The 19,971-nt window shown below is 39.2% G+C and overlaps 1 protein-coding gene across 1 annotated transcript in view; it reads right to left on the reverse strand.

The window, feature by feature from the left end:
* Nucleotides 1-6,386: 6,386 nt before the first annotated feature.
* The window catches only part of tagapb (T cell activation RhoGTPase activating protein b), a 28,538-nt gene continuing 14,953 nt past the window's right edge, over nt 6,387-19,971 (reverse strand). The window contains exons 4-14 of the mRNA XM_034700081.1: nt 15,671-15,835; nt 12,629-12,670; nt 12,166-12,250; nt 12,011-12,064; nt 11,551-11,620; nt 11,131-11,282; nt 10,600-10,761; nt 9,741-9,850; nt 9,254-9,437; nt 8,867-8,948; nt 6,387-8,246 (exon numbers count right to left, since the gene is read on the reverse strand). Of these exons, the coding sequence (XP_034555972.1) occupies nt 7,096-8,246; nt 8,867-8,948; nt 9,254-9,437; nt 9,741-9,850; nt 10,600-10,761; nt 11,131-11,282; nt 11,551-11,620; nt 12,011-12,064; nt 12,166-12,250; nt 12,629-12,670; nt 15,671-15,835 (2,257 nt within the window). The 3' untranslated portion in view covers nt 6,387-7,095. The remainder of the gene's footprint in view (nt 8,247-8,866; nt 8,949-9,253; nt 9,438-9,740; nt 9,851-10,599; nt 10,762-11,130; nt 11,283-11,550; nt 11,621-12,010; nt 12,065-12,165; nt 12,251-12,628; nt 12,671-15,670; nt 15,836-19,971) is intronic.

The following is a 19,971-nucleotide window of genomic DNA, read 5'->3' on the forward strand; positions in this document are numbered from 1 at the left end:
GTCTTTTCATCTTTAAAAAAAACCACATTTATGTACATTGACATTCAAATAAAGGCCGTTGATAACATGCCTGTGAAGTTTGACTTTTTGCACCATTACAATACTTATAGGCAACGAGTCATCGTATCTTCTGCTCCATGAAACACGTTAATGCTCAGTAGTACACATATATGGTTCTTTAATGTATTTGCATTGTACTAAAACGCTTTCATTTTCAATGGGCATAAATGCGGCTGAAAGAGGTGCAACCCAAATATTTCACTATAGGCCCCTGTGGCACAGCCTAAGCTTTTGTCCTTAATGACATTTTTTCCCTTACATTAGTTTTACTTTCATACTTTAAGTAGTTTTGAAACCAGAACTTTTACACCTTTACTTGAGTAAAAAGCTTGTGTTGATACTTCAACGTCTACAGAAGTCTTTTTAAACCCTACTATTTATACTTCTATCTGAGTAATGAATCTAAAAAATTTAGACACCTAATAGAGTGGTAAGTCACCAGCTGACAGTAGTGTCAGCTGGGAAACTGATACTAATGCTTGCTGTTGTGTTTAGGTGTTGCAACCCTAATGATTTGGAAGCTAGTTTTTGCATTCGCCATCTTTAAAAGATTGCATAACCTGGAATAGCATAATGTCAGTGGAAGATGGAGATGCAGTGTTAACATGCATCATGCCATAATTAATGCATATACACGTCTGTGTGTGCACATTTTTATGCAATAGGGCTTTGTGCAATTTAACACTTTTTGTCCAGCCTTAAGCTCCTCTATACATTTTATGCACTTAAACTCTAATGGTCACCTTATTCTTGGGTTTGTCTTGAGCAGTTATATGGTTTTGTTTTGTATTGTATTTTATTGTATTGTATTGTATTGTATTGTATTGTATTGTATTGTATTGTATTGTATTGTATTGTATTGTATTGTATTGTATTGTATTGTATTGTATTGTATTGTATTGTTATATAGGGGCTTTTGTGGAGTAATGTATAGTTTGGTCTCTGTTTTTTGCATTGTTTTATTTACATTTTGTATTTCTCCTGCACATGTTATAACTGAACCAATGTTTGGACCCAGAAGCAGGACTTAGGAATCAAGAGTCAAAGTCTGTTTAATCACAAAGACAGGCCAAAACACAAAAAGGCAGTCAGATCAAGGAAGGCTGAACTCAAGTCACAAAATAACAAAAACTGGTCAACATACAGAAGCGAGGGAAGACTGAGCTTAAATACACACAGGGACTGAGGATAACCAGTCGCAGCTGAGCCGAATTAGCATAATCAGGGGAGCGGGAAACAGACTAGCGGGAAATCATCAGACCTGAAACAGAGACAAGAGTGAGCAACCAAAATAAAACAGGAAACACAAGATGAGAGACATGAGGGAATTAAATGAAACTACATAACTAATTAGGAGATGGGACAGTACAAGCTTCATGTGCATTCATTTGTGCACGATCAACATGCCATCAAGGTCAACACGTTCAATGGTTTGTGGCCACAGACGCCGCCAGTTGCCCTGACCAGTCTTGATTTAGTCTGAATTCTGCCAAACTTAAATCCGCCGCTGGCATATCGTTTCTGAAGACCAGCCGTGTAACAAACAGACATTCTAACGCTATATTGGAGTGAACGTTTCTTCTCTTCTTGTTAGGGGGTTTGTGTAGGACTAGATTTGTACATACTGTATGTTTGTAGGATCATACCTAAATCTCCTCTCAAATGTCAATTGTTTGCTGGATTGGTAAGGGGGTTGTCCCTGTGCTGTTTGATTTGGAAAAAAAAAGGAAAATCAATAAACATATCTATATAAAAAAGAGAGAGAGACATCTCACAGTGGGTAACAGGATGTAATAAAAGCAGGGAGGTTTAATGGAGCTAGAGAGGCATGCTTAATCCAAAGACTAAATTCATATGCATCATTCGGATGGAACAAAGATGTACTGAATCGTATTCATTTTTACCAGAAAAAAACATACAAAAGATGGCAAAACTGATGCGTCCCCTTTGAAACATAGACTAAAGATTTAAATTAAAGATATATAAAGCTGCTAAAAGATAGTATAAATGAGGAGTTTGTCAAAAAATCTCCCATGAGAATCTATTCGTGATGTTCTTGACAAGGTCTCCATTGAAGATCACAAACATAACCTTCCCATAAGCAAACCAATCTCTTTTCTTTACTTTCATAAACCATTGTACTGAACCAGCCTTTACATTCTTGTACTCACACTCTGTACACTGATTACTGTTCATCTGGGTGAACATGCTCACTGATTTGTTGAGAACAGACTCGACAGACAAGCAGTAATGAACATTATTATGTTTACTATAAGAACGGTTGGCACTTAGTGTCACTAATTATCCACGAGCTCATCAGATTGAGTGGATTAGCATTCCATCTAAAGCTCTTCCTTTCACAGAGAGTCACAGTGAGCTGAGCAGTAACAATATACATTGATGTCTGCTGTACAGAATGTTCATTCTGACCTCGTATTAAAAAAGCTGAAGAGCTGGGGTTCATCAGTTAATTGATGTTCACTGATAAACACGTTCTCTTTTTTATCTGCTCATGTGGATGCAAATACTGGGATCAGAAATCTAAGTGCTAACTTGATTCGTTAAACATCTGAAAACCAATATTTCAGCAAAAATTGCAGAAAGGCCCTTACTATATCCTGAAATGTGATCATGTTTGACTTTTTTAATGTTTAAACCTATTTATTTCAAGCACGGTCAGAATATCTGTTCTAATTCTTTGAAATTGTTGCCATTTGATAGCCATGCTAGCAAGTATGGCTCTCTGGCTGACAATATTGGTCGGCCAGTCTGTCCATCACTTTAGTTAAAACTTGTATATCTAAATTCTTGCAAAATTACAATTAAGGTCCATCTCATCTCAGCACACCTCACCTCATCTCGTTTCATCTCATCTCATAATTTCTTATCTCATCCTGTCTTATAACATCTCATCTTGTTTCATCTCATCTTAACTTATCTCATCTCATTTCATATCTCATTCTATCTCTCAATGATAATAGTGTATTGGCCTGAAATTTGGTATAGAAATATGAAGAGAAATGGAATCTAAACTGTCCTTAGTCCTGGCTAAAACACGAATGCATTTACAAACTCTCTCTTTATGTAATCCGTATGAGGTTACAAAGTCAGTTTTTCATCTAGTATCGCTCCCAAAAATGTACTCTTTCAATGTGGACACCATTTACTACCATGTAAATGTTATCATCCTTTTTTCTTTCACCAAAAATCATGCCAAATCAAAATAAGCTTTAATACCAAATATATTATTATATTTATACTGAAGAATTTTGTGTAAAGCTCTTTTAAAAAAATAAAACAATCAAGTTATATTTTTGGGCATATTTGCCTATATTGATGGGACGGCTGGAGAGAGACAGGAAATGGGGGAAGACATGCAGCACAGGCCACCAGCGCCCCGTAAAACTATTTTTTGATAAAATGTCAGCATGCTAAAGTGCTAACCTGTGTTGCTGAACATCATATCTGCTAAACAGAAATATCACAGTCAGTATGCAATAAAGAACAGTGAGCTGCAGGCAGAGTTCAGAGGAATTACAGATACTTTATTTTATAGTAGATGCTGCATGTTTTGAGCCACTGAAGTTTGCAGGAAGACAAATCAACCAAAAATAATTGTATATGTTTTTTATATTTGTATTTCTTTAGTATTTTATATATAGATTTTCAGTGTATAGACAAGTGACACAACTACAGAAAAAATTACAGAGGTGGGCAAACAAAAACGAGTACACATACACACATACATACCTACATAAATACATTTGAAAAAGCGTAGACAAGGGAAAACCTGCTCTGGCAGGATACATCATTATACATTTCTAATGAGGTATAGGTACATCGCATAAGCCAACACTTATACATATACATATATAGCGACTTTGGGTCATTCTCGATAGGTAGGACAGAAATGGTTGCCACATCTTGTCAAAGGCTGCAGAGTTGAGAGAAACATTGTGTCGGATCCTTTCCATTATGTAACAGATTGGTCATTTCTGCAAGCCAGGTCTTAAAAGAAGGGTCATTCTAATTTTTCCAATGAGTTAAAATAATTAGTTTTGCAATAACCATACCATATTGTATTATTATCTGATGTAGGTGGGTAAGAGTGGAAAGATGAGTGCGACCTAAGATCGATGTGCAAGGGTCAGGGGAGATGTCACAGTTTTACACATCAGAAAAACACTTGAAAAGATCAGACCAGAACTGATTTAATTTGAGACAGAACCTTAAAAGATGACCCAGAGTGCCCTCAGCCGACTTGTGAATATCATTGAGATAAGTGTCCCAGTCCTCGTCATTGATCGTCAGATCCAGGTCTATGTCCCAGGCTAACTTTAAGTGTTCTGTGGAGAATACACTATATGATGTGAAAAGTTGGGTGAATCTAGAAATTAGTCTCTTTGACTCCAGGTGTTGGTTTTAATACGTTTTTTTATCAGTGTTGAAGTATCAGCTTTAAACCTGCCTGTGGTGAAGCTTTCTAAGAAATTACCTCACAGATCGATAATGGATATGAGCTGATGACTCACACACCTTCACATTTATTCCTTTAGTGTTATGGAAGACATTTCTTTGGAGAGGATGATGTCAAGATACATGTTATATTGATTTTCTTAAATGTCATCTTTGGCTGAACAGTGATTTGAAAACAGGCCACAAAGGTTGCTGCTGCTTTGATGTGAATCTTGCTAAAACATGAGATCTAAGGTTTCCATTCATGTTCTTTACAGCTGGTGAGTGGGTTTCTTGTGATTTGAGAGAATTTGAAGTAAATCTTTTTACAGAAAATCTCTTTGAGCTCTAAATACTTGGAGTTAACATTACCTTCAAGAAACTTTAGATGTTTTCTGACATTGTCTGATTTGTTACTGCCATTTAGTCCCTGGTTATTTTTATGAGTTTGTGGGTGAATTGTAATACTGTAAGTGGTTTTATCTTCCTGGTTTTTGTTCCCCCTGTCCCAAGAAAACGTCCCCTTGGTCGTAACCTCACAAGGGAAACCCATAGAACTTCGATCGGGAGCTTTCTTTCAAAACTCATATAGCCAGCCTGGTCTCCAAACTTAAGGTGAAACCAGGTTTCTTCTTCAGGAATAAATCTTGTTTCTCCCTCAGAGCGAAGAAACTTTTAGTCTCTGCAACATTCCTGCCTCATATAGATTATGGTGATGTGTTGTACTTGGGAGCCTCGGCTAAATGTTTGTTTGTTTTTAAATAGTGTGTATCACTGTGCTCTGAGGTTTGTCACGGGTTGCACACGCCTCACTCATCACTGGGAACTTTACGTCAAAGCTAACTGGCCATCCCTGAGTGTACGCAGGCATACGCACTGGCTACGTCTAATTTATAAATGTCTTCTTGGCTTGGTCCCAATGTATTTATGTGTATCTTCAAAGATCAAAAAGCCACTATGCCTTGCGCTCCTGCGACACTTTACAAATGTGTGTTCCCTGTGTTCAGACAGAGTTTGGTAAGAGAGCATTTAGTTTTGCTGCTCCTGCTGCTTGAAATAAACTCCAGAAGGACTTGAATCTGTCAGATCTTATCTCACTGGACACCTTTGGGTCCATCTTAAATGAAAGACAGACCCCAGAACAGTGCCTGTTTTTTTTAAATGCTGTTTTTGTGATCACAAATTGCACTTTATTTGCAAATAAGTTGCACTTTCAAATTATTGATTGCTTCTACATACTGTCTGTACATATGCTCCATGCTGTTGAGTTGTGCTATTTATTTTGACGTGTGCTGCTGACCTCTTGGCCAGGTCACCCTTGTAAATGAGGTCTTGATCTCAATGGGTCTCATCTGGTTAAATAAAGGTTAAAAAAATAAAATTAAAAAAAGGAGTAAGAGTAAAGAGGTTGTATCATATTCTAGAGTAATGAAGGCCTATTGCAGTAGATTTCAAAGTGATAGCTTATGGTTGAGGTATTCATCACAAGGCTAACGATTAATTATCACTCCAACAGAGTGTTATCTGTGCAAGGTCTGCATGACATAAGTTGACTTATTGAGCGAGTGTTAAAACACTTGAAGAAAGGAAGTCAGAGGTGGCATCATCACAAAGTCAGAGTGAAGAGGAACTGCAATTCACAGAAAAACCAAATCCGCCCATGTGACCATCTTTGGTTTCCTTCTGTTTCAAAATGTGTGCCAGAACACGCTGTTCTCTGAATGAAGCCTGTGTGCTTTAGTTATGCAACACCAAACTAGCTCAAGCTCTCCTCCATTTCCCCCCTTATTTGTGCCTCTAATGATTTGACTTTCAGAGCAAATGAGCATACTGAAAATTACTTTTGAAAGTAAACAAAAAGACACTTTTTTTTAAAATTTTCTTTTCTTTTATTGAGTGGTTCCATCCATTTTCTCATTCAGTCATCTTATAGCATTCATTGTTCAATTATCCATCTCACATGTTATTTACATTTGATCATACATATATACAAATCATAGTTACCATGAGAAAAGTGCTCGAATGTAGTGACAGAAAAAAGCCATGAAAGAGTAAGAACATTTACAGACAGCTAAAAAAAAAGTGCTCAACTTGCTTTACTGTACACAGCACTACTTCTACGAAAACTTCCAACAAAACACAAAGTTAAAAGCAATAGCATATTTTATCCACAGTGAACTGTGTCATAGCTTCATCATGATAGACTCGATATCTAGTACATGTACTTTAAAAGTTGTACTCTAAACAGTACTACATAGAACATGCTACCTTACAGGTTGCACATTGTTGACATCCACTTAAAGTGAAACAGTGAAAATTCTATACAATGGATAATACATGTGGATACAAACATTTCCCTAAGACAGAGCTGCTCAGTGGGCGGAGCCTAAACAACAAGTTCTCAGTCAAACTGACAAAAGGAAAGAAACTACCTGAAGTCAAGCACTATTGCTAATAAACAGAGACACACATGCAGGTAATGAAGCATGGAGATACACTTAAGTATCCAGTATTGTGTTTGCCCACTGCTCTTTTACTCTGATAAATGTTTGCACATATAAAATCCAATCCAAAAGTCAATCAAACGTAAGACTCCTTGGCGTACAAAATTTCCTCAAACACAGGCTGGCTGCATCGGCGTGTCACCACCTCATGATGACTAGAGGACACAGACTCAGACATCGCCCTCTGTCGGAATGGTTGCCGCCGCTCCACCACATTGCCTTGAGTTAAACAGTCTGTGTACTGATGGGCGTTGCAGGTGGATGGGAAGTCATAATTAACCGAGGATGGGCGGGACCTTCTCCCCAACTGTATGGCGTCGTGCACAGTCATCGATCCATACTGTGGGAGTACACTTGTGGCCTGCACGGCATTCTGGTACGTTGGAGGCCTGCAGGGCAGCCGGTTGTCCCCCTGCTTGAACACTTCGATGGCTGACAGAGGGCGGGGTTTGTGCTGGAGCTCGGCTGGTGGATCTGCTTCACTCTGAGAGTCCTCCTGGAGAGTCTCACAAGGGAAGGAGTTGTCCTTCTGAGAGTCTTTCTTCAGGCTGTTTCTGCCGAAGGCTCCTAAGCTCCTCGTCCTCATCAGGACTTTTGTGGGAAGTCTCATTGACTGCGAGCGCTTTTTCTCATCTGAAATTGGTTTAGGAATGTCCTGATGAGCTTTCACTACCACTGAAGGCTGGGTGCTGTTGTTTGCTCTCCTGTGGCAGGCTGGGGACCCCACTGGAGAGCTTGTAAAAACTGAACCATCTGATTGGTTGGAGGCAGCACTCTCTAAGGAAGAGCATGAGCAGTTCTTGGACATGTAGGGTAGAGGATCCATGTTGGAGCTGCTGCTTAGTTTCGGAAACATTAACACCTGACTTGCTCCGCCTTGTCCTCTGAGCAAGAAGGAGTCGTCTGAGATCTGCTTCTTCAGTGGCTGCTCGTCGAAGCCCCTCCTCTCCATGGAGCAGTCGTCATGGCTCCTGGCATGGCCGCACATGCTCTTGAGGTCAGGAGAGAGAAGGATGATGGGCTCGGAGCAACGACGATTGAACTGCGGCTTTGTGTTGAAAGAAGCATTTGCAGTCCAAGAGGACGAGGAAGCAGTGAGGCTGGGGCTGAGAGAGGAAGATGACCCACTCCCGCCATGTGTGGAACAGGTGCTCTCTCCCGCCTCTCCATCTCCATCGGGGTCGGTGCTGTCGTACGCAGAGTCGTGATGCTGAGAGGACAGCGAGTCTGCAAAGAGGGGAAAATAAGATACGATGATGATGAGCTTAAAATTCAACAAAAATTATTCTTCATCATGCAGTATGTGAAAAAGACAGTTCACTTCAGTGAGGAACTTTACAACGATTATTAAGGGGGGGCATAAGGTCAAAAAACAGGAAGGTGTTTTGTAATACTTTGCTACAGGAAGAGCTGCATGATACTTTAAGGTTGCAAAGAAGAGTCTCAAATTTTCCCCACTCTTTGTTTGCCGATTCTAAACTATTTTAAAACAATACAGATGAGGCAATGTAACACAACTTAACACAACATTTCTTCACTTTTACAATCTTTTTTGCATCTTTTTGAATAGATGTAGAAAAAAGGCATGTCCTGCAATAAAAAGAGATGCTATGTAATCTTTAAAAAGGTATTTCCTTTCAAAAGGGTCTGTTCCCGAGAGTCAACTTGGATTTATAGTTTTAACAGGCTTACTTTAACTCATAATGTGCCATTTTTTGGCATGTAAGGATTATCACCAACTAAACATACTGAGTTTGAGGAATTAGGGACATAAGGGTCATCATAAAACGAGGGAGGGTTCAAAGTAATTTCAGTGACATGCAGAAGTTGTTTGCTGTTTCATGTACCTTCATCAGTATCCAACAGATTTGGAATGTTCTCTCCAAGTATCTCACAATGCTCAATCAGGAACTGAGTTAGCTCTGTGACCTGCAAAACAGAGACAAACAGTAATATTTAGAACAATATGACTTTGGGATACTTAACTTAAAACAAGTTAAAACTCCTGAAATCACAGCTGAGGTTTAGGACAGATAAAGTCCAGAGACAGAGCAGTGCTTATGAGGTTAGGATAATGTTTTCTTGTTATTTGTGTTGAACTAAACAAACCGCTAACAAGAGGTTCTACAAGTACATCTTTATACTTCTGAAACCATTTTGAGGTTTTCTGCACTGTGTACCACAAAGCTTCAAAGCGGAAGGTGAGAAAGTGCAGTCAAAACCAGACTTTGTACCTTCTTCAACTTCTCCTGCTCGTCCAGATTGGAGAAGTCCAACTGCAGCAGCGTGGGGGCGGTGCACACCGCCAAGTTGTAGGCGTCCATCTTGTTGATGTCAGCGTTCTCGAGGATGTGATGGAGAACGCAGGCAAGGTGCTGCAGGAGGAGCTTGTTGGCTGCAGGCAGCTTCTCTACCACCCTGTCGGCGGGTAGCAAAAAGGGGAAGGAAGGGGAGAAAAGAGAAAAGGAAGAAGACATTAGCTTGGTGCACTTTTTTTCATTTGTGTTTCTTTCTTCCTCCAAACAGAGGACAAACTAACAAAAAGGAGAAGTGGTTTGCGTTCAGCCTACATACAGTATGTAGGGCATTGGGGATCATGGAAAAAAATCCACTCCAAAATGCCCACATTGTCAGTCATGAAAGATTTCTGATCGTATAGATGTTGTGAAAAAAGAAGCTGCAGCTAAATGGCACTGTCAACAATCAATAACAATGACTTACTTGTTCATTTCCGTAGCTCTCTGTTGGACGTCTTCATTATCAAGAGCTGCCATCCAGTCGGCATAAAGTTCAGACACCAGCAGGCTGCCAGGAAGTTCTCGAAGGAAACTCTGCAACACACAAGAGACAGTGGTGATAAGCAAGATTTAAAAATAGAAACGATCTGCTGTGATACTCAAGAGTGTTACCTAACTAATCAGGCCAACTAACTACAGATGCCAATTACTATGTTTGGGATGTGATAGCAGTAAGAAATTCTATAAAACTACTTAGATTTGCACTGGTAGTGGTTGTAAGTAGGTAAGTGAAGTAACTCAGAAAATTTCAAGATAAGTTACTGGAGTGTTTACCAAAGCTTGACAGATATCTGGTTCGGCCGATATTGAGTCTATTTAAGTCTAGCACATATATATCAATATTGTTTTCCCTTTTTTTGGTGTCATCAAGTATTCTTAACAGTTTTTGTATTGTAATAAGTTGACAATGTCTCATTATGCTCTGTAGTATTGGTATTGGTATCAGTGTCTGCGCAGTATCATTCTAAATATCTCATATCAGTCAAGTCCCAGTCAAACCTATATCTGCTACTTTGCTGCATGCATGCTTTGACTGCATTTTTCACCTTCATCTTGTATCAACAGCATATCAAAATAAAAGTGATGACACTGAGTTTAACACTGAGTACTAGCAGTTGTGGTAATACAGTAGCCGCTGCTGCAGCACAGCTACAGTGACGTGGTAGTAGTTACAATGGTCTGAGTGACATACTTGGTCCATTGGTTGTAGCTGTAGTTTGTAGCATCAGTGGTTGTAATGTTCTTCTTCAGTGTAGATGTGATAAAGTAGAGTGGGAACTTACTTTAAGAAGCCCGACGAGCAGAACGACCGGCTGGCTCTCCAGGTCCACATCCAGCCCGCTGTTGAGCTTTTCCCTGAGGTCCTTCATGTTCTTGCTGTTGCACTGTTTGCGAAACACTCCCTCTGTGGACGGCCCTCTCTTCCTCAGCAACAGCAGCATCTCCTTTAAGAGACACAGATTCAGGGGGTGAGTAGGTGAGTCTTTTTTAAAACCGACAAAAACAAGCACCCTGGAGTGCTTTTGGCAGCTCAGGCTAATCAATGTGCAGCTTATGTGGTTGCATGGTTTCCTGCCCTCGTTAGGAAATTCTGAGAATCTCTGCCTGTCAAAGGTCAGAAGAGCAGGTGCTTGTTGACGTATGTGTTAATCTTTACCACCTGAATTATAGTCCTTAAAAAAAAGAGGATATTCTGCCCAAATCATGAAAGCATTTTGGGAAGAAAAAGAAAAAAGTAGACAGAAAATGACAAAATGTTTCTTTGTGTTATGCAAGAGAAACTTGACAGGCAAGTGATATTAAAGCCAACTTACTGCAATTGGTTTTGGAAGGGAGCATTCTTCTGTGCTTATCTTGCAGAGGGGCTGTCCAAACAGCTGCGTCTTTGTGTCTGTATATGATCTGCGTGTTTTACCACTGAAACTTGTACCCTTCCTGAGTTTCCTCACCAGGTTCCACTTGGTTTCTAAAAGAGGCAGAAAAGTTTCATCCATTAGCTTATTTAACATTTCAAATGATACTTAGCTAAAGTTTGTATTGACAGCAAGTCAAAATTACTGCAACCAAACCACAAGAGCAAGAAATGAGGCCAAAGGTGCAAAAACTGCTCGCTCTTATCAGCAGCTAGTTTCCCCTTTTCTGAGTTTGTGGTTATTCGCCTTGGCATCATATTCACACATGGCACTGTTATCGAGCCACACCTTCTGTCAAAAAACGGAAACTTTCAAACTCACCAATGGACTGTGCCGGCTTTTCTTCATGGTTATGCAACTGTTTCAGTTGGGCAGAGTTATTTTCATCCCCCTGGAAACAAGTATATAACACAGTGATGAGTATGCGAAAGGGAAGTTAGGCACACAGAAAAGAAGAAGGGAGGGGTTGGGCACGACAAACCCACCATGCCGCTTACATGTGACAGAGTTAGAGTAAAATATCAACAAGATTAAAAAGCCAACAAGCGACTCAATTTTGTATTTGGCATATTTATGAGTAAAATCTTTCATTCCCTTAGTCATTGCATATTGAACTGTATCATTAGCAGCCACAGTATAAGCTTTTCAGAAGCTGTGTTTATCCAGAAAGCATGTCTAACCGCCTCTCTTAAGCATGAGCGGAGGGGAGCAGGTGTCTTTCACAAACAACTGTTTCACTTGAGTATCTCTGGAAGAAGGTGATAACTGGAGTTTTACTTACATCAAGAGGACACTCGATAAACGGTTCCATGCCTACTCCTGTTAGAGTTTTAGTCTAAAAAGTAGAAATGAAGAAAGAGAGAAAGAGTTAATTTAGAAAACGTTTAATATTTTGGGTTCTTATTGGAATGGTGGAGGAGGTGGCACGAGACTTACTGTGATGCTGCCACTCAACACCTTCATGAGGACGTCTGGAGGCGGAGAAGCACAACCAACTCTTGCTTTTGCGTCTTCTATTTTTCTGCCATTACAAAATAAGATATATTCAATACATCTACTTACAAATCAAACAGTTCTGTCAGAGTTCTGTACTTTTTTTTTTACAGTTCATGCAACAATTCTTTCCAGTACCTAACTCACTCTCTTACTCTCTTGCTGAACTTCCTCTCACATAATTACATAAGCATTATTTCTATGAAGTAATTTAAAAATGATGAATGTTGATACCTGTGATGATTTGGCTAATTGTGTAAACTAGAAAGTAATGTTCCGTCTTGAATTTGATCATAACTTTAAAATCTAGGTCAAATGCTTACAACGTTCATCATTCAAGAGAAAGGATAGCAATATCTTGATGAATTATAAAGAATGAAATGCCTTTTTATATGTTGTCTCTTACCTGTGGAGTGTATCTAACCAGCGTTCTTTCACCTCAGGCGAGCTGTCGGCAAAATAACAACATGGTATGAGTTACTAATCCACACAGAGAATCACAAGACCGGTTGATAGTCGGGGGAGGAATGAGCATAAGTACGCAGACACATGCTCTTCAACAACTCTGGTGGAAACTGTCACTCAGTCATGGGAACAGGAAGCAACGTCACGGCAGCTCCCCCGACCAGACACCTTCCACTTCCTCCTATAGACACAGCCTCCTGTGGCTCACTGTCCGTCAGTGGAAACATGACTACGACACAGGCACATGTGCCCACATGAACACCTGAGAGCTTCACTTTTTAATAACCTGCTTTGATGCACTGAAGCCTCATCGATGTGTGTGCACAAGAAAGGAAGTGTCAGAAGTGGAGCACATGGTTTCTCATATAGGCTCCATGTGAATGAGAAGGAATGAAACTTTCACACATGAATCATCACCAGAGCCATAGCTCCACACAGAAACACGACCCTCTCATTTTCAAACACAACAACTCAAAACCCATCAAGGGACTCATCATCTTCTTGGAATGAATGCCCAGTCAAAACCCGCCCTGAGATTGATTATTTTGCGAGAAACGTGGGAGTCGTCGAATCACAACAATGCAGCGTTTCTGCACTTGTGCCTTTTGGTTCCTTTAATGTGAGGCCTTGTACTGTCCAAAAAAATACTTTCATATTTAATTGATCAATAAGATTGTCTAGACAAAAAGTATGAGACGGTTCCTCCTGCTTTTCAACTTTATTGTAAAGGCCTGTATTTCCAGATAAAGTCAGCTGATGTTTATTCCCTCACATGGAGAGTGTGGTTTGTCCGTCAACTTCGCAACTTCCTATTTTGCAAGCCCTTGTGATGCTGAAGGGAGGACTTTCTCTTTGTTACTTCTCTGTTTTCATGAAGGTCACAAATCATATGACCGTTTACGACAAATGTCCCACTTCCATGAATGGCCTTGAATTTATGTAACTCATGATGACCGACAAAAAGACTGAAATAAGAGAGAAAAAACACCAACAGTGTTTGAGTATGCATGCTGGTATATAAAAATAAAAACAAGTTTCACTTCTACACTATAAAAGTAACTGTTTCAAACTTTAGGAAGTACACTTTTTGGCACTCCTGCTTCGACTTCAACAATTTGCTACCAATCTCTCCAAAAGCAGAATACCTCAGCTATCATAATGACTGAAATCAGCCAGACACATGGAATAATTTCAACCAAAGGTAACTAAATCTGCCTTCTAGTACCTCCAAAGCTCTTATTGACAAGCTAATGACTGTTTCAATCCATGCAGAGTCCGAAAAACTGCTGATATGAACACTTTTAATATTGACTGTTAGCTGTTTCCACTCTTTGTGTTAAGCTAATAAACTTTTTTGCCAAACAGACACGGGAGTAGGATTAAACTTCTGAGCACAGAAAGCTGACAAGTAGAGCTTCTTGTTTCCTCATTCAATTAAATTAAAATGTGTAAGTTTGTGCAATATGGCTAAAATGTCAACATCACAAAAAACAGTTTTTTTTCCAATAGTAAATATTAACAGGTAGCATGCTAGCTCTTGTAACCTAGCTCTTGTTATCTAATACAAAATGACAACAAGGAAATGGCCGCACACTCATTTTTGCTCTTGGTCTGAGTTGTCTTGATGAGATACCTTCCAGTTTTGATAAATAAAGCCACTGGAGTGTGCAAGTCAGAAAAAGATTTGCTCTAAGTACTGTTCCTAGCATGTAGCTTGGTAGTTAAACTTAGCCAGTCGGTGCGTGGCTCGTGTTAAAAACACAAAAAAATGAATGAATAGTCATTTTTAAAAATGAATCAGCGCTTAAAATTATTCTGAAAGTGGTCATCTTACTTTATTCAGCAGACGCGTCTGATTTGTTTGCCACTTAAATTTATATTATCATTGTCTTTCTTAAAGCTCCTGTGAGGAACTTTCTGTTTCTGTTGACTTTGGCGCCCCCCTGTGGACTAAATGATCTTGTTTATTTTTTCCTGTACATGTGTAAATTATGTTATCTCCTCCTGCTTTCAACTAACAGTCAACTATTTCACTCTTTAAAATGATTTACTGCAGAAAAAGGGTTTTTCTTGACGTGCTGTCAATCATCTCACCTGAAACTTACCCTCTCACAGCGATTTCAGGCTTTGAAATAACAAAACAGAAATGATCAATACCCTTTCTAACAATCTTGTTTGCTTTTCTAGGTCGTAGAGAGGCATCACTGTTCATTTCAGTTAATTTCATGACCACTCAAAAACTCCTCACAGGAGCTTTAAACAGCCACACACTGTACAAAATAAAGATAAGTGTAGTAGCGAATATGGTGAACTACGATTATCTTTTAGTCCTTTGGTTCTATTTAATTCACAGTTTAGGCCTTTTTTTCTTTTCAGGATAAAAGATTTGATCATACACCCTCTTCAGTTTGGAAAAAAAATGCATTCATTTGCGACATTAACCAGTCCTGCCTATAACAGCACAGGTTCTTAGCTGGTCAGTCTGTTCATTTTGACCTCCAACTCTTAAAGCTCCTATAAGTAACTTTCAAGGCCTTATGCCTTTTGCTGATCTTGATGAGTAAGTTGAGGAGAAGTGTCCTCCTGCTTTTGTTGAAAACAAAACCATATCACTCACTGTTAACTTTTGCTGTGAAAAATGTAAACAAATATTGTTTCAGCAGTGTGCTCACTTCACTTGGTGCCCACCTTGCAGCAGTGGTAACAAGCATTCAAGTTTACCATGTGGAAATGATTAGTTTAGTTGCTATCTGTATTTATAGCCTTCTCCTACAGCACCGCACTAACCAGCCTAACATATTGTTTGCTTTTGTAGGCAACACAGCTGAAAACTACTCACAGGAGCTTCAACAAAATTGTGAGATACATTTGGGAGAAAGGAATTCAAGTTTAGATCCTGATAAGAATGTAGGACGAGGAATAACCTGGAGATCACCTCACACAGGTAACCAAGTTGACCAAATAAAACACAGCGTCTGCTCACCTAAAACACACCAAACAGAAGCTGAGGGCCCATGCCAGGACGATGGTCACTCTGAGGTCAACATCCCCCCTCATTCCCTTTTCTCCCTCTGGTTCATCTTCAAATCCGTAAAGCCAAATATCCTCCAGACTCACTCTGTGCTTCAGGCGGTAGCTGGCTGTTGACCTGATGGTGGAAAAAAAGAGAAAAGTTTTTTCTGTTTTTCATTTCACAGAGCACTCGTTTTTAGACAGTTTCAGTTCCATCGAATTTTATCTGACATGAGTTGGAGCAAACATAACAACTTTCTTCTTTATCATTACTGTTATATACAGTCCTGCTCACCATTATTGGCACCCCTTCAATTTTTGCATCACCTCTACAATATCTTCAGAAATAAATGAAAATGTACGAAAGTTATATCACCAATATCTTTTAATTGGAGTTCCAAAGTACTTTAACAAAGAAAATAGTTTTTTCAACTTAAATATTGTAATTTTAAAGAAGAAACAGAAAAAAACAGCATGTGCAGCAATAATGGCACCCCTCTTTAATATATGGTTGCAGACCCTTTGGCAGTGATGACAGCCTCCAAACGTTTCTTGTAGCCATCTATAAGCTTCTTGCACTTCTCAGTATTTTCTCCCACTCTTTCTTTGCAAATTGTTCAAGCTCTTTAACATTTGCAGGTTTCTTTTCCCCAATGGCAGATTTCAGCTCAAACCAAAGATTTTCAATCGGATTGAGATCAGGACTCATTGCTGGCCATTTTAAAACAGTCCATTTTTTTCTTTTCAACCATTCCTGTGTGCTTTTGGATGTGTGCTTTGGGTCTTTGTCTTGCTTGAGGACCCATGATCTTCGTCAAACCAAGTTTTCTTACACTGGGTAGGACATTTCGCTCTAAAATGTCTTGATAATTCTCTGATTTCATGATTCCTGTGATACGGTCAAGGCCTCCAATACCAGATGCAGCAAAGCAGCCTCACAGCATTATGGATCTTCCACCATGCTTAACTGTTGGTAGGGTGTTCTTTTCCTTGTAGGCTTCATTGTGCCGTCTGTAAACAAACTGTTGGTGTGCATTGCCAAAAAGCTCAATTTTTGTTTCATCTGTCCACAGAACATTTTCACAGAAGGATTGTGGTTTGTCCAGGTACTCTTTGGAAAAGATTAGTCATTCCTATTATGTCTTTTCCTCAGCAATGGTGTCTTCCTTGGCCTTTGCCCATGAACCCCTGTTTGGTTTACTGTGCGGCGTATGGTACTTGTTGAAACCATGACCACAGACTGTTCCAGGTTGGCCTTCAGGTCTTTGGATGTTTTTTCTACCATTCGCACTAACCTTCGAAGACTTATCTCATCAATTTTTCTCTTCCACCCACGTCCAGGGAGGTTCTTGACAGTTCCATGCTTGGCAAACTTCTTAATAACATTACCCACGGTTGAAACAGGGATACCAAGGTCTTTGGATATGGCCTTATACCCTTTGGAGGTCTTGTGTTTGCTAATTATCGCACTTCTGATGTCCTCAGACAGCTCCTTTTTCTTCACCATTCTGATACAGGAACAGGGGACAACAGATGGCTTTTTTAAAACATGGAAGTCATCATTCATTGTCTAATTCATGTCACATGGGCACAGACAATTTATCCCAGGTGATTCTTATTTTTGATTTACCACAGGTGAGTCACATTGTGTTTCCATATTGAATTACAGCAAAGGGTGCCAATACCAGTGACACAGCAAGCTTTAAGTTTTTCTTTTTTTTCCCTCCCATTGTTTATTGTTTTAAACTGTTGTTTGTCATTTGCTCTTTTGTATCAAACACAAGTTCTCTATAGAAAAAAAATGTTTGACTTGATTCATTTTTTTCAGAAGATATTCCACATTATGTACTTAAACTTCAGGGGTGCCAATAATGGTGAGCAGGACTGTAAGAGCTGTATTTGAAACTTGTAAAAATCGATCATCTGTAAATACTCCTCACACAAGCTTACACTTGGATGCAAAATACATTTCTATCAGTGTAATGTGACAAAGAGCAATATTCTTTGAGGCAGATGATGTCTAACCAGGATAAAAGATGGGGAAAATTGCTTTTCTGCTTTGGTTGATATTTCTTTTGTGCAGCTGGATGACCTCAGGGTGTACAAGTTAACACTTTTCAATACAAAAAGTGTCATCTGTAACAGTTTTGACCAGGTGTGAAGTCAAATGCGGAAGCTTAACAGGAATATCAAAAAGAGTTTGAAGCAAAATCTTTCGACAACTGAACTATTTAATACATTTTTAAAAATCTACCTTTGTCTTTAAAGTGCTGGAAGAGCAGGTGGTTGAATCCAAATAAATAGACTGCATAAAGAGTTCAAAGACAGCTTGCACAAAAGGTTATAAATTCTGAGGTGGTTAACCATTATTTATTTCTCAGTCGAACAGTTTGAAGAAAACTAGTTAGTAATGGATGTCTGCTTGCTGGGTCCTTGAGCGATGACCGATTGGAGGAAAGAACAGAATATTTCCTTGTGTTTGTCCTTCAAGTCTGATAACCAATTCATCTATCTCTGACCTTCCTGGCCTTAATCTTGTGAGTCCTTGTAATCTGTCCCCTTCCAGGTTTAAGAGCAGGAGTAAGTTATATGGTTCCAGTCTGTTCGTTAAAACCTGAAGTTGTTCATCACCATTGTCCTCTTGGATCCTTTCCTCACATATATTTATCATCATCAAGAAGTGTCCTACCCAAAATTAAAGGCCCAGTACAAATATACCGTCTGTGGGCACCTGAACTGACAATCATGCATTATTTTGTCTGCATCACCTGGCTGTGTTAAGTACTTTATTCTTATTTGTCAGAACCCCCTAACAACATTGATTAATTCTCAATAACAAATGCAACACCAGGTTCAATTTGATCACACATGTCATACATGTCCTTAATTTATGTATGTATGTGCGTGCGTGCGTGCGTGCGTGCGTGCGTGCGTGCGTGCGTGCGTGCGTGCGTGCGGAGTCTAAACTCTGTTTAGAAAAGTGCTATATAAATAAAGTTTATTATTATTATTATTATTATTATTATTATTATATAAAATCAATCTGAGCAAAAGAGTCTGGCACATTTCTCTTCTGCCTGTTGACACTGTGGCAAACACATTAGCTAGTCTCGAGAGTCAGGAAACAAGGAGAGTCACTTGGAATGGCAGATTATTGCAGATTACATTTCACATCTGGGCCTCTCACACATTCTCCGTTCACTTTTTCCTCCCAGTCTAACATCAAATCAGAATCCATAACCCTCTCACTAGCTCCCAGTAGCCTTAGAGCCTTTATAGTTATGGCTTTGTAGAAATTCAACAATGAGACAACATTTTGCTAAGGGTGCAGCTCTTGTAATTGCTTCTTGTCTCCACTGTTGTATTCTACCTGCCGAAAGTTGTATCTGTTGTCTAAGTTAGCTAAGCCTACTTTGCTGGAGGTTGACACATAGTGGAGCCATTTTTTTTTCTTCTTCCGGATTGAATTTTTTGCATTTTTGATGGAACACTCCCACCTGTAACACCACAGAATACTACTGGATAAGAGCTCTGATTCATCAGTGGGTAATGGGCTTAATCGCCATAGTGTCAACTAGTTTGGCAAACGATATCAACTTAACTGAGAAGATCATTTAAGAGATGGCATTTCTGACTGTGTACATTTCAACATCTTTATCACTGAGAGCTTTTCTTGGAATGATGATGCAATCAGAGATATTTTTGAAGTTCCCTTCAGACGGATAAACTGAACTTGATGAGTAAAACTGATGAAACTGAAATAGCACCAAAAACACAGTCTCCAGTAATGAATGCTCATATATATTGACTTGGAAGACTTGTCTGTTTACTGTATCATACTGATGTCCCAGCTGTGCACCTACAGGAACCGTGGGATGGTTGTGGTACAGAGATGAGTGTGATCGTCCTCCCACTCAAAAGCTTTAAAACTTACACTGGCTTTGACAAACAACTCTAGTCTGACAGAGTAAGTAGTATTTACATCAGGCTAACTTTAAAAAGTGTCTCTTCTTAGTGGAAGCCTAGAACATCAAGATGATGCAGCTGGATACAGAGGATGGTAGGTTTTCATTTGAATCACTATTAAAATCTCACATCAAAGAAGAGGAAAACTATATATATATATATATATATATATATACATTATATTTTATATTTTATATAAACATTGGTGTTATGTCTGAAAACAGAAAACTAAAATTAGAAGTGGAAATACCCCATTGAAATGTAATTTATTTAACATTTATTTAACATTTAAAAGGAGATAAGTTT

This window comes from Notolabrus celidotus, chromosome 13, assembly GCF_009762535.1.
Source record: "Notolabrus celidotus isolate fNotCel1 chromosome 13, fNotCel1.pri, whole genome shotgun sequence".
Classification (NCBI taxonomy): Eukaryota; Metazoa; Chordata; class Actinopteri; order Labriformes; family Labridae; genus Notolabrus; species Notolabrus celidotus.